Source organism: Mytilus californianus, unplaced genomic scaffold (genome assembly GCF_021869535.1).
Source record: "Mytilus californianus isolate M0D057914Y unplaced genomic scaffold, xbMytCali1.0.p SCAF_2, whole genome shotgun sequence".
NCBI classification, from domain to species: Eukaryota; Metazoa; Mollusca; class Bivalvia; order Mytilida; family Mytilidae; genus Mytilus; species Mytilus californianus.
This window is the reverse complement of record NW_026262668.1, coordinates 1,420,732-1,447,849: the sequence shown is the minus strand read 5'-3', so window position 1 is coordinate 1,447,849 and position 27,118 is coordinate 1,420,732. Positions and strand designations below refer to the sequence as shown.

Below are 27,118 nucleotides of genomic sequence, written 5' to 3'. Positions count from 1 at the left end.
TCAGATTTTTCTGAAAATTTCAGGGCAGATAGATCTTGACCTGATAATCAGTTTTACTCTGTCAGATTTACTCTAAATGCTTTGGTTTCAGAGATATAAGCCAAAATCTACATTTTACCCCTATGTTCTATTTTTAGCCATGGCGGCCATCTTGGTTGGTTGGCGGGGTCATCGGACACATTTTTTAAACTAGATACCCTAATGATGATTGTGGCCAAGTTTGGTTTAATTTGGCCCAGTGGTTTCAGAGGAGAAGATTTTTGTAAAAAGCTAACGACGATGGACGACGACGACAATGACGGACGACAGACGCCAAGTGATGAGAAAAGCTCACTTGGCCCTTCGGGCCAGGTGAACTAAAAATGCTTATTTTTTGGCCCCTTTTTGGCCCCTTATTCCTAAACTTTTTGGGCAATTACCACCAAACTCAATTCCAGCTTTCCCTTTGTGATATGGAACCTTGTAGTACAATTTCATAAAGATCCATACACTTACACACAAGTTATTGTCATGAAACTAGAAAAATGCTTGTTTTTTGCCCCTTTTTGGCCCCTAATTCCTAAAATTTGGAGGCAATTACCCCAAAAATCAATCCCAGCATTCCCTTTGTGATATGGAACCTTGTGATACAATGTCAGAGAGATCCATACACTTACACACAAGTTATTGTCATGAAACTAGAAAAATGCTTGTTTTTGGCCCCTTTTTGGCCCCTAATTCATAAAATTTGGAGGCAATTATCCCCAAAATCAATCCCAGCATTCCCTTTGTGATATGGAACCTTGTGGTACAATGTCAGAGAGATCCATACACTTACACACAAGTTATGTCTGGAAGTTACAAAAATGCTTATTTTTGGCCCCTTTTTGGCCCCTAATTCCTTAACTGTTGGTACCATAACCCCCAAAATCAATCCCCACCTTTCTTTTGTGGTATTGAACCTTATAATAAAATTCCATTGAGATCCATTCACTTAAACTAAACTTAGAGTGCGAAAACTAATGTGTCTTCGGACGACGACGACGACGACGACGCCAACGTCATACCAATATACGACCACAAAAATTTGTTTGCGGTCTAATAAGGGCCCTTGAGAGCTTATATTTGACTGTTTTATTACATGCCAAATTGAAATAAAGTTTTACTTACTTACTTGCTTTGCTACACTGACATTCTTTCAATACAAGCCATTAACTATGCATGCAGCTAAATATCGTTAAATTGTCCCACAGTAAATAGTTTGGTCATAGAACTTTAAACATGTTAATATTCTTATTGACTTGTGATTTATTTTAATTTTTTTTTTTTGGTTTTAAATCTTTGAAAGGGAATGAAGGAAAGCCATCTCAAGCCCAAAGATTTGAAGAATGCATCACTAGCTGTTTACAGAGAGCATCGTAAGGATTTTTACCAAAAAGTAGAGATGACATGCATACCGCTACTGGTTTGATGATAATTGAGACAAATAAGTCGGAAAAGTTTTTGCTTACAAATGACCGCGAGAAAGGTATACTTATTTTTTCTACACACCTTAATCTTGAATGTCTTTGCAATGATATGTCTGCAATATTTATAGATGGAACTTTTAAGTGTTGCCCGAAATACTTTTATCAGTTATATACTATACATGGATGCAAAAATGGAAACTAAGTACCTCTTATTTACGCCCTCTTTCCAGCGAAAGATGAACAGTGTTATGAAGTGATGTGGAAAATAATTTGCAATCTCTGCCGTCAATAACAACTGTCCTTTGTGCCCAAGGTTATACATATTGACTTTGAACAAGCAATGCATAACGCAATTATAGATCCTTTTCCACAATGTAGAATATTGTTGTCGTTTTCATCTGGCTCAGAACTGGTGGAGGAAAACCCAGTTTGTTGGGCTAAGTACAGAGTATAAAGACAAATCAAGTGACACTGGTAAATGGCTATCGCAATTTTTCCGGCTACCATTCCTTCCCCCAGATGAAATCGAGGACTGCTTCACGTTTGACATTATGTCTTATGCTCATTCTGATGACAAATGTCATGCATTCTTAGACTACCTACTAAGTACTTATATATCATGTATATGCTCAACTTCACGTTATCCACCTCATTTCTGGGCAGCTGCACCCATTGAAAACTGTAAGAGGACGAATAACGGTCCATAATCATTTCATTCGCATTACAATGAACAGTTCTATTTGCACCACCCTAACATATATGTTATTATGGATGTCATCAAGAAAATCCAGGCCATTACTTATGTCAAAATGAGAACTCTTGAAATGCCCACCACTGTGCGCAGGCCAGAGAAAGAAAAGACGGACTTCGTTGTTGGCAAGTACAACAAGTATAGAAGAGATGAAATTACAAGGAAGGAATACATCAGATGTGTAGCATATAAATGCAAGAACAGATTTATAATTCATTGTATTCCATTTTTATGGATTTTAATGTTGTGCTTTTGAATGCTGTAAATAGATTTTTACTCTGTGATTTTAGTGGATGTAAACAGAGTGCTATTATCTTTTAAATTGACTTGTCCTGTTTGAAATCCTACTTCCACCTCCCTGTGGTGAGCGAGTAGTGAGCGACACCAGTTATGTACATGTTATAATTGACAATTCATAACATAAGTACAACTGGCTATTGGAAGAGCTTTATAATGATAAATAAAAAATAACATTCACCTGTAATTTACCTGTACACAATCGGCGCAAATGAAAGACAAAATCGGCGCAAGTGAAATGCAGATCGGCGCAAATGCAAAATGCTGCTTAATCCTCAATTACCCTTTAAGCTCACTCATCCAGGATGTCACACCTGTACTTTGAATATTCAATAATGAAGGAAATAAAACGTCATAAAAAAAAATTACAAATAAATAAATAAAATGAAAAAAGTCTTGAATATATCATGTATACTATAATGAAGAAAAAAACGTTATTAATAAAAAAAATTTAAAAAAAAAATTTTTTTAAATCAAAAACTGTCTACATTGGTGTATAATACACATCCCCTCTATCAAGTACTTTTTTGGATGATTAACCAGTACTGAAAAACCTGAAAGCTATCTGACCAAAAAAATTGACTTCTTTATCATGTTTATCGACATGTCATTTGCATGTGAGAATGAAATTATTCAAAATATATAGTTTACGTAATCCATCGTTACCATCAATGCACTTTGGTGAGCTATCAATAAAATAGCGTCACAATGACACCATCACACTTCAGTGTTACCATCATGGTTCAGAGTACCATAGCGATTCAGAGTCCGACATAAACATGATAAATATTGAGAAAACTTAAAAAAAATAAACTTATTCAGTTTTATTGTTCATTCTCACTGCTAATGTAGCTTAATTTGATGTAATAATTCTAATAATGTCACTAATGCTGAAATAACTCCTACCCAGGTGCAGATTTGACAAGATGACGAAGCGACCATGAGCTGATTTTTCTAGAGGTACCCAATTGACCAAGTGCCTATTTGACAAGTACCCATGTTTCTTTTCATGGTATTTCCTGCCAAAACAGTTATTTATCATCAAATTAGTTATTGTAAAATTAAATGTATCATCAACTTATCAATAGACCTTATCACTATTTTACTTGACATCACAAAGGTTCCTGTAAAATTTTGACATCATAAAAGAAATGTGACGCCATAAAGGAAAACTGATTGTTGTATGACATCAATAGTTCAAGTGTTGCTGATTCTTAGGTCAAGTTTCACAGATATCCAAATTGCGATAGGGTCGAGATCTATGGGAATGATGGGAGGGAATCGTAACCCTATTAGTATACACCTTATCGCTATTTATCCGCCATTTAACTGGACATCACAAACATGACAAAGGTTCCCGTAAAATTTTGACGTCACAATAGAAAATATCTGACGCCACAATGAAAAAGTGATAGTTGTTTGACGTCAAAATTTCAACCGGTGCAGATTCTCAGTTCAACCGGCGCAGATTTCCAAATAGCTATGAGGTGTATATGGTGCAGAGTATCGTATGGTCACAAATATAGGTAGTGTAATAAGATTTAAGAAATTAAAAATAAATCATTGCATAACACTCTCAATATAAAAACCTTTCAGTTAAGTTTGAATATGAAATTTTAAATAGATCAAAAATCACAAACTTTGCTTTTCACATGACCATTTATCGAATTATCTCCCCTGTCACAATATCTGTGTAACTTAAGTGATTTACTCTTTTAAGAGCATATATATTGAATTTAAGTGAAACAACAGAGGTAGAACTTATTCTAAGCATAAGCAAGGTAAAAAAAATGAGACATTTCTTGATAAATTGATACTAACTACATGTTTCTTTTTCAGTTGCTTCTGCCATTTCTGTCAATCACCTAAATGACATAGATGATAAAAGTAAAATTAGAAGGAAATGCGGAATTATTGACAACGTTGATATAGGTTGCTGCTACTTGGCACTTTTTTGCTCACAAAATATATAGCTTGAGGTAAACCTATAATGTCATACTGAAATATTTATTTTGAAGAATACATTTTCAACTTATCAAGTTAAAAGTTATTTACAAATGATGTTATTTATGTTCAAAGTACTTGTGGGATATTGTCAAATTGAATAATATTGTTTTGTAGTTTCCGGAAATTTAACATGTATACCTTTATACCTTTATCTTCGGGTCATAAAATAATCCATGGCTTCTACTGACATGGCTTCCAGATGACCCCTTATCTTTGAATGTCCTTATGAAATTTCTCATCCCATAATAATATATATATTCACAGTGATATTATACTTTTTAAAAATAAACACTTTTATCCCCAGCTTAGTATATTTCTAGGATATTGATTGGTTAAAGCACATCGTTAAAAAACCCATAGCCCCAGCTGTTGCTAACTCATAAACCCAGAAGTTGCTACCCATTACCTCGGGGAACTTCTTGCGCGTTTTCCTTAGTTCCATGGTTGTTCCTAGTGAAAAATTTAATTCTGTAGATTATCCATGATGTCTGTATTAAATATGTAATCCACTAAAGTTTTATCCTATTATCCTGATCATTTGGATTCATTTTAGTAAATGCATCACTTGGCTTCCACATTGTGAATGAAAGGGACTACTGGTCTAGCTATGCAAATGACCATCATTGACGTCACACTGTAAGATAGAGCGCCAAATTTGACTCATTCCAGTTTCTCTGTCTCTGGATTAAAAACTGCTTATATTTGACTACCTGTAAGGTTCTACCACAGGCAGTACCGTACACCCAGTTAATAATATGTCAAGTTCCCAAATTTCAATAAAACGTTTGCTTTTACTTTGCTTTCACGTTACACTTTGTGCTCGAATTTCCCGAAAAAATCCCAGATTTGGACTAAGATCGGGGATAAATTCGTTATCTACATTCATATCCGTAGATATGAGTATTTTAACACCTTTCAGTACCCTGTACACCCTTCAGCTTTGCCTCAAGGTGTACTAGGATACTTCAGGGTGTTAAAATACCCATATCTACGGATAAGAATGTAGATAACTTATAATATAGGTCAGTCAGGGGTAATACTAGCTTATACTAGTCATTTTAATTTACTTGAAGATGTAAGTAATATTTACTTGTATAAGTAAATTTGTAAGATTTTTATTTTATTTTCAAGGTTTGAATTATCTCCCCTCAATCTTCTCCAAAAATTTACTTATACAAGTAATTTTTTTTTATAACCCCTTAAATTCTCAAGTTTTGGGAGGTCAAAACATGTATAAATGCATGTGTCATTCTATATGGTGAACATAATACTTTTACATTTTTTTTTTTTTCAAACGATGCATAATCAAAACCCTATTTTTTTATTTTATGATATAGGTTACCATGGTTACCAGAACCAACCATTAAATTGAGCATTTATAGTAAATTCAATAATACCTTGTCAGAACCAACTGTTATATTTAAAAGAATATACTAGTAGGACTGAACAGAATATTTTCTCAAGATCAAATTTTCTATTTCATATTTAGTCATAACTTCCTCAAAACCAACCATTATTACGAGTTATTTGAACATTACCTTGATAGTATGAGTTCTATTATATACATTATCAGTGCACGCAAAGGATAGTAAACTAGCAATTGATAGTTTACTATCCATTGCGTGCACTGATAGTGCAAATGTTATTTTTAGTATATTCAATAAAGTCAAACACAGAAAAACACGAAATTCATTGAAATGAACAAATAACGGATTTTGGAAAAACGGGGGAGGGCAAAAAAAAATTTTCTGTCCCCAAGTACCTGTGTTCACTAGGTTCGCTTTCCTGAATTACTATAGATATATAAAATTGACAGAGTATTCATATATAATACAAAGATTTTTCGCTATATCATTTCGTCGATAATATTAGAATACACATCCTGTGTATGGGGTTGCAAACGATACAGTCCATTGGAGGGGCTTTAATACCAAGCGATAAGAAATTTTCTTGGTGTTGGTATGACGGGCTTCTCCCATATCCGCCATAACAGGAGAAATGGGACGGTATCCTATTATTTACAACACACAATGTTATATTATTATGTTATTGTGTAGACATCAATAACTCTGTCAAACCTTTATGGAATTTTATGAAATTTGGACAGATGCTTGTTAATGTACACAATTCAGTATCCAGAGCAAAATTTTGAAAATATTTATTTTCATTTTTCCGTATTTTACTGATAAATGGACTTCATTGTTTTTACAGTTTAATAAGAAGTAGATACAGTCTAGTGTTAAAGTTTGTTATACATCAATTACTTTGTCAAACCGTCATAGAATTTTATGAAACTTTGGCAGAAGCTTTTTTATGATTAAGAGATAATGTCAGAAGCAAACTTCTGAAAAATTGTGTTTTCATTTTCAGTATTTTTCTGATAGATGGACTTAGTTTTTTTACAGTTAACATTTACAGACAGTCTGGGATTAAATTTGTTTGACATGATAAATTTGTAAACCTCTATGGATTGTTATGAAACTTGGACAGAAGCTAATAATCTTCAAGACCAAGAAATAGCATTTAGAGTAAAAGTTTGAATTTTTTTTTACTTCTATATTTTAATGATAAATGGACTCACTTTTTAAGTCAACATTTTACGAAAAACAAATATGACAAACATTGACCAATGACAACCACTGAACTACAGGCTCCTGACTTGGGACAGGCACATAAAGAATGTCTGAAAATGGTAATTTTTTACCTAAAAAAATGCAATTTTGAGACAAATCCAAGGGTACAAATAACCATGGCAATGACAACATAAACATTTTTTTTGTCACTCTATTTCTTTTATGTTTGTTTATAGCCACCAACAAACAAAATTTCAAAAAAATCTGAGACTATGCGTGCTGCAACTTGGTTGGTGGTTACAGAGAATTGCTATTAAAACCTCTTTGAAAGAATGATATAATCCTGGGGGCACTTCCATTCTTTTGTGGTAGGGATTAGTAGCTTAGACTTCTAGTACCCAACCCTTTTTGTATACTTTGAATATCAAAAATACATAATTTCATGCGGAAGAAATGTTTCTCCAGAAATCAACCAGCAGCATTGTCCAGAATGCGACGTAGAATGTTTCTGTTTGAACTTAAAAAAGAGGAGTTTTAGAAACACTCCTGTGAACAAAGAAAATGTAAAATGTGTGATAGTGGCAAAGTACAGAAGATGTGATCCATGTCACAACTACATCCGTAACAAGCTTCTTTGCAACCTTTAAGCCATACATGACTGTGACTTCTCAAACCTTTTGTCCATGGACAAATTTGAAAAAACTCCTTAATAGTAATAATAGCTAAATTTAAACTGTCGTAAATGTCTCTCATGGAGTGGAAATCTGTTAATTATAAAGAATTTTAATAGCGACGGTTTATTTAAACATTCAAAATTTATACCATTATTCTTTCGCTTCAAGAAGTCAGCAAAAACAACTGCATTTAATATACATGCACTACTGTAAAAGGGTCTCTTTGATGGGAATATACATGTATACGTCGACAGAGAGGGTAAAAAGGGCATATCCATGTACATATAACCCGGCTATGATAAGAATGAACAATATTCATCCTGTAGTGATCAGCCAATTAAAATCCAGGATATCTACATAAATACAAGCACTTGTTTCTGATTTAAAAAAAAACCTGTATACCTTTATATAACACAGGTAAAAGATTAGAGACAAGTGACAGTGTATATAACATGTAATTATAAAAAAAATCTCATGAGACTTAAGGATGATGGGTTGTGTAAGTTGAAAAAGACTGCTACACTTGTTGAACTTCATAATGTAATCATGTTTTGCTCCATGTTGAAGGCCTCATTGTGACTTTGAGATGAAGACCAGCAATAAAATGAGCTGTTCCATTGCTTTTTGTGTGTTTTTTGCTGTGCATGTACTGATTTTGTGTCACGGATGGATACCCCATTTCCTTTGTTTTTCTATTATGTTAGCACGTATTAATAAGAACTGCATGATTTTGTAGTTTTCATAATATTTTGATATATAGATAGAATAATTTTATATATAGATGTGTATGTGATTTTGACCTAGAGCTACTTGTGTGAAGTCATTTTACAGCCGCAGCTCTTAGTCTTAATTAACTTTATTTCTCATAAAAAGCATAAAAATCTCTTCTTGCCCTTATTATATAATATGGTGGCTACACTTGAGTTAAGTATTTGGTCAGGCCATAAAATGGTAAAATGGTTTTATGTGTTTTGTGGGTATTGTATTCGAAAACGCGATGAAATTATAACTGTTGTGCATAAACTGGGACTTAATAGAAACAAGAATGTGTCCATAGTACTCGGAAGCCCCACTCACACTATCATTTTCTATGTTCAGTGGACCGTGAAATTGGGGTCTAAACTAATTTGGCATTAAAATTAGAAAGATCATATCATAAGGAACATGTGTACTAAGTTTCAAGTTAATTGGACTTCAACTTCATCAAAAAGTACCTTGACCAAAAACTTTAACCTGAAGCTGGACAGACGGAGGAATGAATGGATGCACAGACCAGAAAACATAATGCCCTTACTACTATTGTAGATGGGGCATAAAAAATAATATCCAAGTCATAAACCAATTTATCAAGCAACCTAAGCTTTCACATACAGATTGCTTGAGACAGATTGATCTTTTAATCTTTTTGTCAAGCCTTCGACCTTTGTGGAAAAAGCTAGACATAGTGATCCTACATTCCGTCGGCGTTGTCGTTGGCGGTGTCCACAAATATTCACTCTGTGGTTAAAGTTTTTAAAATTTTAATAACTTTCTTAAACTTTCCTTGATTTCTACTAAACTTGGACAGAAGCTTGTTTATGATCATTAGATAATATTCAAAGGTAAATTTTGTAAAAAAAAATCCATTTTTTCCGTATTTTACTTATAAATGGACTTAGTTTTTCTGCCAAGAAACATTACATTCACTCTGTGGTTAAAGTTTTTAAAATTTTAACAACTTTCTTAAACTATCCTGGATTTGTACCAAACTTGGACAGAAGCTTGTTTATGATTAAAAGCTAGTATCTAGAAGGAAATTTTGTTAAAATTTTGTTCCATTTTTTCCGTATTTTACTTATAAATGGACTTAGTTTTTCTTCCAGTTAACATTACATACAGTCTGCAGTTTAAGTTTTTAAAACACTTATTAGATTCATAAACTATCCTGAATTTTTACCAAACTTGGACAGAAGCTACTTACAATCAAAAGATAGTATAGAGAGGAATATTTTTATTAATTTGTTTCCTCATTTTTGTTGAGCCTGCGATTAACAGCAAAAGTAGGCGAGACACTGGGTTCCGCGGAACCCTTACGAATTTTTTAATCTTTTAATTTCAAAATCAAAATTAAGCAGTTGCATTGTCCTATATTGTCAGTGTTCACACACTCATCATTTAAGTTATGTTATATGTTACTGGGAAAAGATTTTAATTATGAATATACTGGTCTTAGATTGCCCTAAAATTTATTTACTAAAATTGGATAGACACACAAAGTAATCGACACTGTTGTATTTGCCCCATCCTTCACACTCACTCAAAAACATCTGTCGTCCCCTTTAATGTGACATAAATATTTCAATTTGTTTATCTTATCAACTCCCTATTCTCTATTTAAGAAGCCAATTTTATAAGAACAAATGCAGTGTACATGTATATTCAAACAAAAGTGTGTAGAAAGAAAACAAATCAAAGATAACGAAACCGATAATAATTCATATCTTATTATAGGATATATTTTGCCAGGGCGAATATTTTGTGTTCACCGAAATATCTAGCACATATAAAATCAAATTCAAATATGTCTCTTGGGACCAATAGATAATTGTATATTACAAATGTTTCTAATATATAACCGACAAAGATAATAAAATATAATATTATCTAACAGCACATTAGTACATAAACTTATATGATAGGGAACACATCTCGAAACATTAATGTACTGACCCCAAAACACAGAATAACATGCGATTAATGAAGCATTTAAAGTCTTATTCATTATCCTTTAAAGAGAGGCGAAAGATAACAAAGGGGCATTCAAACTCATAAGTCGAAAATAAACTGACAACGCCATGGCCAAAAAAGAAAGGGACCAACAAATAAACAACAGTACATAAAACACAACATAGAAAACTAAGGACTGAACACACGAACCCCATCAGTTTTTTAATTGGTTTAAGTTGAAAAAGTACATGCAGATGCGGATCCAGAATTTTGAAAAAGGGGGGGCCCCAAACAAGACAAAATTTGTAGTGGAACTGCGTAAAAAAGTCTGGATTAACCATAAATGAATCTCCACAAGTGGGGCTCTGAGGCACCCCGATCCACTCCCTAAATCCGCCTCTGACATTTTCATTGTCCTACATCAATAATTGATGAAATTTATTAGAAGAATCTTTATTTTGGTAAGTTCTTCTGTTTCAAAAGATAAAATGTTAAATGTGAAACATGTAACAGGGAACATTATTTGATTAAGATATAAAATTATAATTTAAACGAAATTGTTATATAAATTAAGGGACCTTCTATAATTGATTAACATTTAGCTCGTTTTATCTGCTGAAAAAGTGCTTATCCTTTTTAAGACCTGCTATTGATAAAAGTGTCTGCAATTGTGCTATATTAATGTTCTTTTTGTCCACACCAAACCTAAATATAATTTGAAATTATTCAAACTACTCTTCCAATCTTTCCAAGAGTGACTTTGATTTAAGATAAAAATATATGAATTTTAAATTGGAGATTTGATGATTTTAGGACATGTTTAAGAACTTTTTTGCCAATTTTATGTGCTCTCTGTACAAATATTCACCAAATGCATTGTTTTTTTTTATTTTCAGTTAAGTTCAACGAGCCAAAGTTGCATTAAAAATTTCACCTAAATCTGTGACATAGCCCATTTTCTGTACCTTGACCTTAATGTGACATTTTTTATCTCTTGTATGTTGTCTACAGGTAAATTTATATATGTATCTCTTATAATTGTTTCAGATTATGCAAGATCGTTATATCCGATGACGCCACCTGGAGTACATATAAATAAAACAGCAGTAGCTATTATCATTGGATTACTAGTAGTAATAATCTTAGGATTTAAATACAAACGGGGGACTGACTCTGCTTTTTTCGATAAATTCAGTGACAAAAAAATTGAGTCTAATCTTCAGCAGCAGCCAAAAGTTAGAGACATACAAAGAGAAGAATTAAAAAAAGAACCTGAAAAAGAAATAGAAGTTAAGAAGGAACCAGAAAAGCAAGAACTGAACAAGGAACAAAAACAAGAAGAATTGAAAAAGGAACCAGAAAAGCAGCAAGTGAACAAAGAACTAGAAAAGACACAAGGGAACAAGGAACCAGAAAAGGACAAAAAAGAGAACATGGCTGCTGTGGATTGGAAAACAGTAGACATAGACAGTGTTAAAATACCAGATGAAATTGTTAAGTCAGCAAATGAAAAAATGAAAGTGGAAGAAAAAAAATATAAAGTGATGGTTAGTATTTCAAGGTCTTATCTTCAGGATTTTGACCATGAGTTATTAATAATTGATTCATTTCGTTTTGGAAAATACTACCTAAAAATAATAATGGGAATTAATCACCAGAACTGTTCTCATTCTCATATCTTTAATGTTCCTGCAATTTGATAATAAATCTGTTTTTTTTGTTAAATGTTCATAGAAAATGTCTTTACATAAAAATCTCAAGAATGATAGGAGCTTGGTTTATTACTTTTATGCGATTTAAAAGGAAGAGGTACTAATATGATAAGAGCAATTATTTAAAAAAAACTATCTAAATTCTTCAATTTTATTTAAATGGTGTTAATTTTTTGATGATAAACAGGGGTTGACCCAGAAATATCTCTTGTGTGTGTTACTAATTTCACAGAAAGAAAGCATGCAAATTGAGGTTATACCCTGTTATTATGGAATTGTTTTAGGATTTTTTTCCTCATTTTTCCAAATTCGAGAACTTAAGTATTTTTTAAACAGAAAGTACCAATTTTTTTTAATCAAGTCCTTTTACGGTTTTCAAAACAATCTTCCTTCAAATTCATTGACAAATTGTACACACATTAAAAAGTTTACATTATTGTTTGAAGATTTTTTCCCGTATTTTTCCAGACTTAGTCATTTAAAGTTTTCTAAAGATAGTTACAATTTTGGGTAATCAACCCTTCCTACAGTTTTCAACCAAAATCCTTGAAACTTTACAGAATGTTTGCAAACATAAAGAAGTTGTGTACATACCATTATGCAGTTCTTTAAAGATTTTTCCCCATTTTTCTTTTTTATATTTCCATATGCAATGTTCTAAAAAGTTCATCAAAATAAAAATAAGGAGATATGTGGTATGATTGCCAATGAGACAACTATCCACCAAAGTTCAAATAAAGTGGATGTAAGCAGTTATAGGCAATGGTACGGCCTTCAACAGTGAGAAAACACCATACCGTATAGTCTGCTATCAAAGTCGATTTTCCATTGTCTAAGAAAAATTCTGTGAGTCCTGGGAATTGTTTAGTCTTTGGTAAATTTTTGAATTTCTCTTTTCAGGACTTAAATATTTTTGCAAGAACTGTAAAACCTGAAGGCGAATGCAAAGGAGGTGTTGTATTGTTGCATGGACAAAAATTTACATCCAAAAACTGGGAAGAAATAAAAACACTGCAGTATATCGGAGCTATGGGTTACACACCTATGGCTGTTGATTTACCTAGTAAGTAAATATTTTGCTCAATAGCATACATGTAGCTATATAGGTAAATCTGACCTTTAACATTTTCTGGCAGCAAAATATTATAAGGAACCAATCCCTCTAATTCTAGCAATCCCTTAAGCGAGTTAAATTGTATTCTCACCATTTTAATTGAGGCTTCTAAAGGCATATCCTCTTGCAAGCTCTAAGATCCAATGATGAATTAACCTCATCATTATACATTGTGGATATTGAATGCATATCCTCTTTCAAGCTCATAGATCTCAAAATGAATTAACCTCATCATTATACATTGTGGATATTGAATGCATATCCTCTTTCAAGCTCTTAGATCTTAAAATGAATTAACCTCATTATTATACATTGTGGATATTGAATGCATATCCTCTTTCAAGCTCTTAGATCTTAAAATGAATTAACCTCATCATTATACATTGTGGATATTGAATGCATATCCTCTTTCAAGCTCTTAGATCTTAAAATGAATTAACTTCATCATTATACATTGTGGATATTGAATGCATATCCTCTTTCAAGCTCTTAGATCTTAAAATGAATTAACTTCATCATTATACATTGTGGATATTGAATGCATATCCTCTTTCAAGCTCTTAGAAGATCTTAAAATGAATAAACTTCATCATTATACATTGTGGATATTGAATGCATATCCTATTTCAAGCTCTTAGATCTTAAAATGAATTAACTTCATCATTATACATTGTGGATATTGAATGCATATCCTCTTTCAAGCTCTTAGATCTTAAAATGAATTAACCTCATCATTATACATTGTGGATATTGAATGCATATCCTCTTTCAAGCTCTTAGATCTTAAAATGAATTAACCTCATTATTATACATTGTGGATATTGAATGCATATCCTATTTCAAGCTCTCAGATCTTAAAATGAATTAACCTCATTATTATACATTGTGGATATTGAATGCATATCCTCTTTCAAGCTCTTAGATCTTAAAATGAATTAACTTCATCATTATACATTGTGGATATTGAATGCATATCCTCTTTCAAGCTCTTAGATCTTAAAATGAATTAACCTCATTATTATACATTGTGGATATTGAATGCATATCCTATTTCAAGCTCTCAGATCTTAAAATGAATTAACCTCATTATTATACATTGAAGATTCTAAATACACTTGTACTTATCCTCTTTTTAGCTCTAAGATACAAAAGTGGTTTAGCTTTGTCATTATACCTTCTGGCGAAAAATAAAATAATCTCAGTGCTACACTATAGTATCCTGAAGGATACATACTAGTACTCTCTGTTTCTGATTCAACAAGTACATATAAAGTAAATATTTTGCAACACTTTAGGTAGGTAACATCCCAAAGCTCATGCTGTAGTTTACCTAGTTTATAGAAAAGATAGCACTATTTTTGGAATCCATGTCAAAGATAAATCAATATCATACTTACCCGATAATTTAGTTATTATGGTAATTTTTTCTTTGAACCAATGAGGGATCTATGAAATTTAAGACAAAAAATTACCTGCAGACATGTCTATATGGATTAAATAAGTTATTATCAGATGATATACCTGTATAAGCTGAAAGATTGGTAAGTAGTGATCTGGTTTATACATGCTTTAATAGTCATGATAGTCTATAGTTTAGAAACAAGATTTTGAAAATAAATTTTGAGAGTTTTATGTTCCAGTCATTAACACTGAAAAACTGCTATTCCTTGTCAGGATTTGCGAGCTAGTCCTTAAAAGACTTGAATAAAAGGATATAAAACTTTTTTGATTGATTGATTGATTGGTGTTAAACACCACTTTCAGCAAAATTTCATGGCAGTCAGTTTTTATTGATGGAGGAAGCCGAAGTGCTTGGAGAGCCACTGACTTCTTTGAAAAGTTCAGATTGCAGTACAAACAGAATAATAAACTAGATCAATAAAACTCAATCATAGTGAATAAAATCCAGATTAATGGCATAAATATTAGAAGTTTGATGGACTGAGATCAGTGGCGTAGCTAGACAAATGTCGAAGGTGAAGCTCCTGGATTTTAGGGTTTTAGACCCACAAATATGAACTGAAAATATTGTGAATATTAAGGTGTAGTCAAAAGAATTTTTGTTTGATACAAGTCAGATAATTTTGTGAAAAAAATATATTTTTTCCTCAAAGAAACTGTAAAAACCAGGAGATTCCAGAGGGGTAAAAAAGTTATATTTACTGAGACCAGTATAATAAAAACCACAACATTATAAATTGTTTGGAGATTAAATGTAAACAATATATCCAGTTATAGTGAGTACCCAGGTTAGGGCAGGGTTGGCGCCTTCAAATTAGTTTAACCACGCCACATTCTGTATGTGCATGTCCAAAGTCAGGATCATGTCATTCAATGTACTGGTTGTCTTTTGTTGCTGTATATCATATTTGTTTTTCTTTCATTATTTTGTACATAAATCACGGCCGTTAGTTTTCTCTTTTGAATTGTTTTACATTTGGTATTTCGGGGACTTTTGTAGTTGACTTAGAGGTATGGGTTTTACTCATTGTCGAAGGCCGTACAGTGACCTATAGTTGTTAATTTCTGTGTCATTTGGTCTCTTGTGAAGAGTTGTCTCATTGGCATTCATTACCACATCTCATTTTTATACCTACTGATGGGCAGCGGAAAACAACTTACGAAGTCAACTAAATGGAAAAAGACGAACAAATGGATATATAGGTGATGGCTCGCCCTTGCCTTTGGCTGTATTAAGCAAACCTCATGTAAAAGCTGAGCAATATTTATGACACATCATTATGCATGATTCCAAGTTTCCTGCCATGTTTTTCAGCGAATAAACTAAAAATTCTGTCTTGTTTTATTTCAAAAATACAAACTCAGTAAGGTCATTGTTCGAGGAACATTTCACTTTGTAGATTGCCAGTCAAAACCTTATGCGTTGAAGTGAATTATTATAGAGTCTCGAGTCAATCTCTCTAACCAGTGACTTTAAACAAAAAAGTAAGCCTCCTGTCCTTTTTGGTTGCAAAACAGTCAATAACTTTATCAATGTCAATGGGTGTCTCCTTGTATGCGAAAGTCGTTCTGTTGTCATTGTAGAACGCAGATATGTTTTAACCCGGCGCATGACACTGAAACTGCGTTCAGTGGTGGCAGTGGTCACTGGCATTGTCAAAAGAATAAGCAAACAAGTGTAAATGTTTGGATACAGGTCAACATTGGTCAAATTCAAGCTTTCTGCAAGATTACCAGGGATTTGTCCCTCTGCTATAGACCATCACGCTTTCCACCTTTCTACCTTGATGTTAAAAGTGTGGTACTATCAAAATTCTTATGAGTAAAGAAATTGTCAATTCTGCGTTGCATTGTAACTAGCAGAACACCCCGCAGACACAATATTCGTCTGCTATAAAAAGACAGAAAGTAAAGCGCAGGGGATGGTAACGAACACCGGGAGTTGAGAAGTGATATCGACTCGTTGACTTCAACAACCTCTTTTATTTAACTGCACAATGCCCATTTCTTCCCCTTTCTCTCTCTCTCCTTTTTATTATTTTTTTTTTGTCAAAAAGATGTTGAAGCCTTGGCTTCCGAGCTTCCGCCTAGCTACGCCACTGGAGATAGAAAAAAGGTCACTACCAATGGAATTGTAGGCAATTATCATTTCTTAAAACTTATATCATAGGTTTATGTCAGCAATGTCTCAGACAAGTTAGAAAATCAGTTCCGATCAACTTATTTGAATAGAGTTATGCCATTTTGAAATATTAATGATATGGAAAATTGCATTGTAAGCGCTCTCAATTTTTGCCAGATTTTTTAACAATTTATATCAAAGGTTTATTTGAGCAATGTTTTCAGACATTTTCAAAAATCAGTGCCTATCAAATATTTTTAGTAGAGTAGTGCATTTGCTCTCAAGCAATATATCTCTAAGAGATTTATAAAAAGTTTTAAAAACATTTTTTTTTTGTTAATACCCTTGGACAGATAAAATGTGTGCAACGCGGGGGACTTTGATTTTTGAACCAAGATTTTAATTTCAGATTATGGTAACAGTGATAAAAAAAATGTGGATGATGAACTTAAGTTTATGGAGGAACTGATGAAAGCTATCAATTTTACAGCCCCTGTTATTGTCAGTCCATCAATGAGTGGAGGATTTTCTTTGCCGTTTTTACTCACTGATCCTAAAATTGCTAATAAGAGGTCACATGGATTTATACCTGTAGCTCCTGTTATCCCAGAAAATTACAAGCAATATATAAAAGAATTACAGGTATGTAATTATACAGCTGTTTTACATGGATTTCAAATGAAGGAATCAAGTAAAACTTATATATAGGATATACAAATTTTCTATCAGTAAATATAAACTAGAGGCTCTCAAGAGCCTGTGTGGCTCACCTGTATCTACTGTGGTTTTGGAAAAAAAATCATGGTTAACTGATTGATGTTGGTGTTAAACCCTACTTTAAGCACACTTGACTAAAATCATGGTGGCCAGTTTTTTTATAGGAAGGATATGCCTTTTATGCAGTATGGGCTTTGCTCATTGTTGAAGGCTGAACGGTGACCTATAGTTGTTAATTTCTGTGTCATTTGGTCTCTTGTGAAGGGTTGTCTCATTGGCAATCATACCACATCTTCTTTTTTTATATCTGAGATCATATCTACCGGTGACAGAAAAACTGAATTATAGAAAAAAATCATTTTAATCAGCAGTATTTGTAGATTTTTATGTTTAGTACATGTATAGTGACTCAGTTTTGGTTGAGATATGAGTATTATTTAAGAATATTATTTTTGGAGGAAAAACATACGTCTTCTTCTTCTTATGGTATCCAGTTATCCATCAGATTTTTTATGATTACTAGGATAATTAAAAATAAATATTTACAAAACAAAAGAATACTGCCAAAAATAAATACTACAGTGGCGGATCCAAAGGGGGGGAGGGGGGGTCCGGGGGTTGGAACCCCCCTTTTTTTTTTGACGATCAATGCATTTGAATGGGGACATATAGTTGGAACCCCCTTTTAAAAATGGCTGGATCTGCACCTGTACTAACATGACATGTGATTAAAACTATTTACATAACTACTAAGGTTTACTGTTCTATATTGTAGAGAACAGTAGGTGTCAACTGTTCTCAAAAAATATTTAGTGATGGGGAAAGTACTACATTTTGAGGTAGTAATTCCATTGTCTAATTGTAAAAGGAAAAAATGAATATTTGTAACAGTCTTTAGATGTAAGAAGTTGTCTATTAGTTTGTGGGTGAATTTGTCAGGTTCTATTGTCTGTTGGTATAAGTAATTCTGATGGCACTGTGACAATATGGTGAACAATTTTACAGAACATTATGAGTCTAGTTTTAAGGCTGCGTTGTTGTAAGGTAGGCCAGTTTAGAGTATTGAGCATGTCTGTACTGGTGTTATGAAAATGATTACAGGCATATCTATCAGCCCGACACTGAACCATCTCAAGTTTATTGCATTGTTCAGCAGTTTGAGGGTTCCAAACTGAGCAAGCATACTCTAGTTAAAGCAATAATGGGACAGAGCAGGCTGGGTTGGTGTGGGCTGCTTTCATGGTAATTAAAGTTACCTTTTATGCATCTTCTTCCACCTCAGAGCTATCAGCTCTTTGATTTTTCTAGGAGTTATGCCCCTTTGAACTTGTTGGCCTCAATATACTACTGCAACAGTTTGTCATCGCAACTCCTCTGAAACCACACAACAGAATTTCATGAAACTTTGTAGATAATAAGGACATAATATGTAGATGTGCATATCGACAGGAAATTATGATTCAATTTTTTTTCTAGGAGTTATGCCCCTTTGAACTTAGAATTTTGGCCTCAATATACTACTGCAACAGTTTGTCATCGCAACTCCTCTGAAACCACACAACAGAATTTCATGAAACTTTGTAGTTAATGAGGACATAATATGTTAATGTGCATATCCACAAGAAAATTTTTATCAGTTGACTTTTGTAGAGTTATGAGTCTTTGAACTTAGGAATCTGGTGAGATTTTGTTTGACCAGTGACAATATGGGGGCATGGGGTATGTGAGCATGCTCACAAAGGTTCTTTAATTAGAAAAAGTAACACTGAATAATTCTGAAAATGGAACAAATCAAGGAGGAATTATTAGCAACTCCCCCACCCCCTGGAAAAAATTGCATCCTCCCTGGGAAAAAAATCAAGTCATCCCATTGTAGTCAAAAGACCCCTTATCATTATTTAAATTAGTGTTAAAGTTGTGACCATTTGAAATTGTTTTTTTACATTTTTCCCTTAGACTTCTATGGAAAACACCTTTATTCTATTTTTACCATCTTGGTTGTAGGGTAGGGTCATCAGATGCATTTTTCAATCAAGATACTTTTATAATAATTGTGGCTAAGTTTAATGCCATTTGGCCAAGTAGATGAAGAGAAGATTTTTGTAAAAGATTACAAAAATTTAAGAAAAATAGTGAAAAAATTTACTTTAAGGGGTCAATTGACAATTTTGGTCATGTTTGACTTATTTGTAGATCTTACTATGCTGAACATTTTTGCTGTTTACAGTTTATCTCTATCTATTATCATGATTATAATATTCATGATAATAACCAAAAACTGTAAAATTTCTTTAAAATTACCAATTCAGGGACAGCAACCCAACAAGAGGCTGTCTGATTTATCTGAAAATTTGTTGGCAGATAGATTTTAACCTCATGAACATTTTTACCCAAGTCAGATTTGCTCTAAATGCTTTAGTTTCAGAGATATAAGCCAAAAACTGCATTTTACCCCCTTGTTCTATTCTTAGCCATGGCGGCCATCTTGGTAGGTGGGCAGGGTCTTCGAATAAATTTTTTAAAACTAGATACCCTAAGGATGATTTAGGCCAAGTTTGGTTCAATTTGGCCCAGTAGTTTCTGAGGAGAAGATTATTGTAAAAGTTAACGGAAGACGACAGACAATGACGGACTTGGGTCAGGTGAGCTAAAAGGATAGAAGCTGCAGAAATTGAAATATTTGCTTTAAAATTTGAACTTGTAAACTTAGGATAACATAAATTTAGATACATCTCAGCAATATTGACTTCAATAGCTGTTGGAACTTAACATCTGGTCTTGTAAGGATTCAGACAATATAAAAGTCTGAAATAAACCACTAAACTAGATATACATTTTTATGTTATAATTGACAAATAATTTTATTTGTGAATACATTTTATATAGTGTCCTCTATGTATGAACATTGTTTACCATTTGCAAGAAATTAAGTCAAAACATCAGTTTGGTTTTGGATGAAGTGTATTAATATCAGCTATGTATTGTCAGAATGGGAACATTCTATTTTCATGTGAAAAACTGGTAGGGTCTGTAGCTGGCCTTTTGCAGGAAAATATCTGCCATAATTTTAATACATGTACATGTATAAATAAATATTTGCCACTGGACTTTAGGCAAATAGCCATCAATAATCAGTCTAAGTGGGTTGATTGGTGTAAAATACAGAAAAATTTGACTGCTTTGGAAAAAGAGGGTATGTTTGGTATAGACACACAATTTAATTTTGCAAAAGGTCACCAATGACCCCTCAAAGAGTTATAGATGGTCAGATAGTATTGCAGTCTCACAACATTAGGCATCAGATTTATCTTGCCCATCCCCCCAAAAAAATGTGGCAGGGGATTTATACATCATGAAAATCCCACACAGCAAAATGGACACCCTTGCAGTCTTAATGCCAGACAGGAGAGGCGACCATTTTTCTAGACCAAAGTCAATGTTATTGGCTCTTAATTTAGGATGGTTTGTGTAACCAAAGGAAACAGTGTTGACAATTTGCATAAAATTAGGTCTATACTTATTTTGGATAAAAGTAATGTTCATTGCTCAAAGATCAGTGACAAATATTTGTTGGATATTTAGGACTAGCATTGACAAATTTAAGGATTTGTTCCCAGTGTGATGGAGTTATAAAACTACCTGACTCTTAGGTATGTTGTATGTTAGACTTTAGAAGTCAAAAAATTGCACATATTATATCTAAATGAGAGGCAAAAAAATAACAAATAACAAATAAATTCAATTTTAGATTCCAGCAGCAATTGTTTATGGTGATAAAGATTCAACTTTCAAGAACAGTGTGGAAAATGTTTTGAGCAAATTACCGAACAGTCGACTTTTTAAAATTAAAGATGCTCGTCACCCAGCCTATTTAGATCAACCTGAGATTTGGCATAAAATTTTATATATTTTTCTTCCTGCTGCCTTTAAATAAATTTTGATATATTTATATTGGTAATCACATTATCATGATTATGTAACAAAACCATCATTTTATCAAAAACAAAATACTGCAACATCAATCTGTCAAGCATACAGATATACTTTATTATGTAAACAGTTATCTCCCCTGAAACTGTATTAACTGCCCTTAGACAGAGGTTACTGTATTGTAATTAATGTATAATTGTAATCACTTATATAATTAGCATATTTGTCTAAAATTTCTTATTTCTTATAACAGTGAATATATATAATATTGTCAATTTAATTGAATTAATATTTTTTAAGAATGTTGTAATGTGGTTTGAGACAAGCTACAACATAAATTACCTTGCTAGTTTTCCAGGAAATTGAAGCCCAAACGTTTTTATATATTTCTGGTGATTCAATGGCCAAAACTTATTTTAAAGCTCTGATCAATACATACTGAACAAAAATGTATGCTAGTTGTAATTTTCTCTTCAAAACTGAATGAAAGTTTTGAATTTACATGCCAAGAAATTATCAGTTATCCTGACTCCAATTTGACACTTTTGTTTTTATGGATATTTGATTTCATAATTTTGCTAAAGTCTGTATACAAATTTATAGATAATTGGTACTTTGTTGAACATCTAAATTCGTGGTTCCTCTTTACCCACGAAATCCACAAATATTATTGAATCCACATTAATATTTAAAAAAAATATTTGCCAAGTTGCCTTCTCATGTCCTGAACCTCATTGAACTGTGATGGAAATATTTAATGATGTCTGCTGCTAATTCCGGGAGGGGGGGGGGGGGGGGGGGGGGGGCGGGGGGGCAATGCCTTATCCTGGATCTGCCATTGAATAGCACATTGGTTGTCATGCTATTACTTTTACATGAAAAAACCTAAAGTGGGGAATATAAAAATGTATTGTGGAAAATCTCATGCTTTTACCGGTATTATAATTTAGTGGTGTAAATAAATATTTGCTTTTTTCTATGTCACATAGAGTAACGGTATATTTCATTATAGTGTACATTGTAGACATGTTGGGTAATATTTTGTGTAAAACAATTTAATTGTTATTATTACTGTATAACAGTACGGGAAACATGTTCATGCTAAAATTATTATGCTTTTTATTTTTGTTTTATTATTGGTGCAAATATAATTTGTGTAATAACGGAACAATTATCTAATTTAAGGCCTGCTACCAACAGTGATTTTGTATGAATATGGTATTATATATAGATGTAGAAGGTATATTGCAATAATCAATGAGCATACCAGCCAAGCAGTATAATGCAATAAACAATGAGCTTTTCTACCTAGCAGTATATTGCAATAGACAATGAGCTTACCTACATGGCAGAATATTGTTTGCATTGATTGTACTTTTATTTATTTTTATAACTCCGTTGGAAGGAGTCAGGGGTATATAGGAATCCTTATGTCCATCCGTCCTTCACACTTTTGGTTTCCAGGGCTCTCGGTCATAAAACTTTACTCAGTACTCAGAGTACAAAATTCGTGCTCGAAACACCAAATCCAGGATTTTGATTAATTAATTTCTGAGTCTGAGTACGAAAAATCTTGCTCGAAATTTTTATGACCGCAAGGCCAGATATTAAAAAAATAGAAAGCTGCTCATTGAAATTTTAAGGAAATTTTTTAGATGCCTAAAGGGAGGGTGATTTTAATTTCTCTAATTTACATGCTAATTTCACATTTCCCGATCGGTGTGAGAAAAATATTTCCCATCTCTAGAGAAAACTTCGTTTCCAGCAAATGATTGTACGAAATTCAATTATGGCATAAAATTTTCTTGATTTCTTCTGAATTTCCTATTGTGACGTCACGAAAAAAGGTGACCATGCCTCATGACGTCACATATAAAGAACACAACTTTCTGCAAATCTTTGAAAAGAAAGGCAAAAATTTGTTTAGATATTGTCTAAAAATCCTTAGAGAAACAGATTCCACCAATATATCTGGTGTATTACGATATTTCTTCACTCTCAACAGTTAAATTTTAAATAGTTAAAAAGCTCGACAAGCCTTGCATTTTAAATTTTAAAATTTAACTGTCTCCAGTGGAGAAATATCGTAACACACTTGAATCTATATTTTCCTTGTTTTCACTTATACCATTCCAGAGTAATAGTACTTAATTGTTGGAAAAGGTTTTAAAAAAAATTGGTTTCCAGATGATAAATAGAGACCAGCTTTTGGAAATTAATCAAAATTTTAAAGAGTGTTTTGGACCATTAAACAAAATCTTAACCTCTTTAGCTGCAGGGGGTAATTGTGATCATTAATCACCTCTCTAATATTTTATTCATTTTAGCTCTCACAAATGGTTCAAATGGGCCAGATGAAAACCATGGCATGTAAATGATTTATGTTTCCAATCATTACTCAGTTTATTCATAGATGTCATAATCAGTGGTACAAGCTTCTTATACATTGTTATTTAGTATTTTTGCATATCTTAGACATTGTGTTTTTTTCCATATTCTTTACATTTATTACTTTTATGGGGGGATTTTTTTCCTGCATAGTATAATGTATAAATAGCTGTACTGTTGGGTTTTTTTTACTTAGTAAATGTACTACTTTACTGGACTTGCACAAACAAATTTACAATTTGAATTGATTGTAACTTATACTTACCATACAGGTTGGTATGGTCTGTTCTACTGTCCAATATTTTTGGTAATTCCTGTTATGCTTCTATATGTTTTCTATATCTGTTAGTGATTATTATTATTTTTTTTTTTATATTAGCTAAATTGGCTACAGCAATTTTATTATGTTACATATCTTTTTTTTTATTGTGAAGGTCTCACAATGTAAGATTATTTGAGAGTTTGTCAACATTCCATACTGCAAATTCATAGATTATTTTTGTGCCTTTATTATTACACAATTTCAACATGACAGACCAAAATGTGAGATAATTTATTGCGATTACAGGAAAAGCTGTATACAAATATATGTGTCAGGTTTCAGAATGTCAGTTCTTATAATGGCGATACTCACCCAGTTGCATTATTCACATTAATAAAAACCTTGCAATAATTTATGAATTTCCAATAGATAATTTAGTGAACATTTTTTCGTTCAGTTAATTTAGTTGCTGTTATCTCTACTTTGAAGTGCCATACAATCACATGTAAAGCTACATCAACTTGGGGAAAAACACTATTTTCATATTGGTTATTTTAAGTATTGTTAGATAAGTGGAGATAGATAGAATTACAAAGTAACATGTTTTTGTTAATGGGAGAGCATCTTCAAACTACTATTCGAATATATACATAAGTATGGTTGTATGTTTGGTTGTTAAACAATATCATTTTATTATCTGTATTTCAATTAAATGTTTTAATTGGTGGGCAAATGTTTGAAAAGCCGGTTTTTTTGCCATTCAAAATTAATTTCCAATTTACCTCTTTTTGATATCCCCTCAATAAGATTTAGATGTGAGCAAATGCTATGTCAGTTTACGATTTTTATGCTAATCGAAGATCTTTTGGAATACAAAATGTATTATTGTAGCTAATATTTAAGTTTATCATTAGATGAGCAGGTCCTTCATTCCAAGGATTTTTTGTACTTTATAATCATTCAACTTTTCAGTATAATCAATAAGGTAATTGAGAAAGAATTTGGAAGAATTTGAATTCTGATGGCAATTTAATCGTTCTTTTTATACCTCTTTATTTGATCATCATTATTATTGTTTTCTGTGTAGAGTTATTTTTTTTTATGTTTGTCTGATAAAATAGATTATATTTTGGGAATAAATAACTATACATATTTTCCTCTGTTCATTTATACATATCAAAAGGATGTAATTATTTTTCATAAATTTGTCCATTGAGGTCTTTCCCTTTTCTCTGCATCATTTTCATTTTCAAAATTGCCTCTGAAAGTGCAGGGCGATATATTAAACTACATTTGATAGGAATAGTGTACAGGGAAAGAATCCTTTAGCTCTATAAAAATAAGATGATGTGGTATGATTGACAGTGAGACAACATTCCTCTAGAAACCAAATGATTTTTTTTGGGGGAGTGGGATGGGCTTTGAGAAAAATCTTGGTGCTATTTTTTCATTTCTTCATAGTAATATAATACTGATGATCTCACTTAATACCAAGATTAAAGATTCTACAATGGCTAGAAAAGAAATGTTTATGTACTGGGGTGCAAGTATTACTGGCCATAAATGTGTGAAAAAATTTTCTCCTCATTTAAATTGACTTGATTCTATGTGTTTCTCTTCATCTATTGCAGTTCATTCAAAATTCTGACCCAATTGCATTTGTTTTATCTAATCAAATTGTTCAACTGGTCTGAAATTTTAAAAGACAGCTGTAGAAGACCACACAAAGTCTTCAAAGTGCAAAAAGATAAAATAAAGCATACTTTTCCTTCTTCATAGTTACGATGACAATGTTGCTAAAATTTAATATAGATATATGCATATATTTATTGTAAAGAACCATTTGAAAGGTAAGGTAGTAATTTTTGAATTGCTATAAAATGTCCAAATTATGTTTTCATACTATTCTTTTTAAGAAGTCTTCTATATTTTATCAGACATCCGTTTGAATTAAAACATGTAATATTCAGTAAAATATATTTGAAGTAACAATATGTAATAAATAATGGGGAGATAATCTAATATTAAAGATCCCCCTTATTACCTGCATTTCTGGATACTCCCCTGTAAAACATTTTTAAAAAGATCCAATCGATGTCCAGTACTTTATAGTTTACCTGTCAGATCCAGAGGTAAATCTTTGCTGTCAATCAACCAGTTAACCTCCATAGTAACAACAATTACGGTAAGGACTTGTTTTTGTCTCGCCTTGACATAGGCAAAAAGCAAGACATAGGTATGCTGTTTCTGGCGTCCGCGCGTCAACAATGTGTTAGTTTGTGATTAGGTCTACTTTATGGTGAACCACTAGTGGTAGGTCAATGATATTTGGTATGCAGTTGTATTAGCATTGGCACATCTCATTACCATGGAGATTATTTGGCCCAACCCCCTCAGTCGTGGTCTATTGACTTTGAAACTTTGCTTAGTTTACATGTATTAGTTTGTGATTAGGTCAGTTTATGGGGAACCACTAGTGGTAGGTCAATGATATTTGGTAAGCAGTTGTATAAGCTTTGGCATATCTCATTTACATGGAGATTTTTTGGCCCCGCCCCCTCAGTCATGGTCTATTGACTTGAAACTTTTGCTTAGTTTACATGTATTAGTTTGTGGTTAGGTCAGTTTATGGGGAACAACTAGTGGTAGGTCAATGTTATTAAGTCTCCCAAACGAAGTTTGGGAAGACTTATTGTTTTTGCTCTGTTCTTCTTCTTCTTCTTCTTCTTCTTCTGTTGCTTTTAAATTTGAACTTGTCCGCACCCGTTCTCCAAAACCGCTGGTCAGATTAACTTAGGGTTTCACAATATGTTAGACTAACATGTCTAGTGGTGCAATCAGGGTTTTGTTTGTGCAATGGGGTTTATAAAGGGGTACTTTGAGGGGCAAAAAGAAAAGAGGGTTTTACTGTAGAACCCTATGGGATTTTATTTTTTTAAATTTTCAAATAATTATA

At 32.6% G+C, this 27,118-nt stretch overlaps 2 protein-coding genes across 3 annotated transcripts in view; one reads left to right on the top strand and one right to left on the bottom strand.

Annotated features, from left to right (window-relative positions):
• LOC127729052 (serine/threonine-protein phosphatase 2A activator-like) overlaps nt 1-11,427 on the bottom strand; it is a 43,196-nt gene extending 31,769 nt beyond the window's left edge. The window contains exon 1 of one of the 2 annotated variants that reach the window (XM_052236677.1): nt 11,391-11,427. In XM_052236677.1, the coding sequence (XP_052092637.1) occupies nt 11,391-11,412 (22 nt within the window). In that variant the 5' untranslated portion in view covers nt 11,413-11,427. Of the gene's footprint in view, nt 1-4,317; nt 4,371-11,390 lie in introns of those variants that run through there. The other variant, XM_052236676.1, reaches the window with a different exon arrangement.
• On the top strand, nt 4,384-25,315 carry LOC127729051 (putative protein-lysine deacylase ABHD14B). The gene is made up of 5 exons (XM_052236675.1): nt 4,384-4,475; nt 11,504-12,003; nt 13,069-13,231; nt 17,275-17,507; nt 21,331-25,315. Exons 2-5 carry the CDS (start codon nt 11,527-11,529, stop codon nt 21,514-21,516), a joined length of 1,059 nt encoding a protein of 352 aa, XP_052092635.1. The 5' UTR covers nt 4,384-4,475; nt 11,504-11,526; the 3' UTR covers nt 21,517-25,315.
• Nucleotides 25,316-27,118: the final 1,803 nt, after the last annotated feature.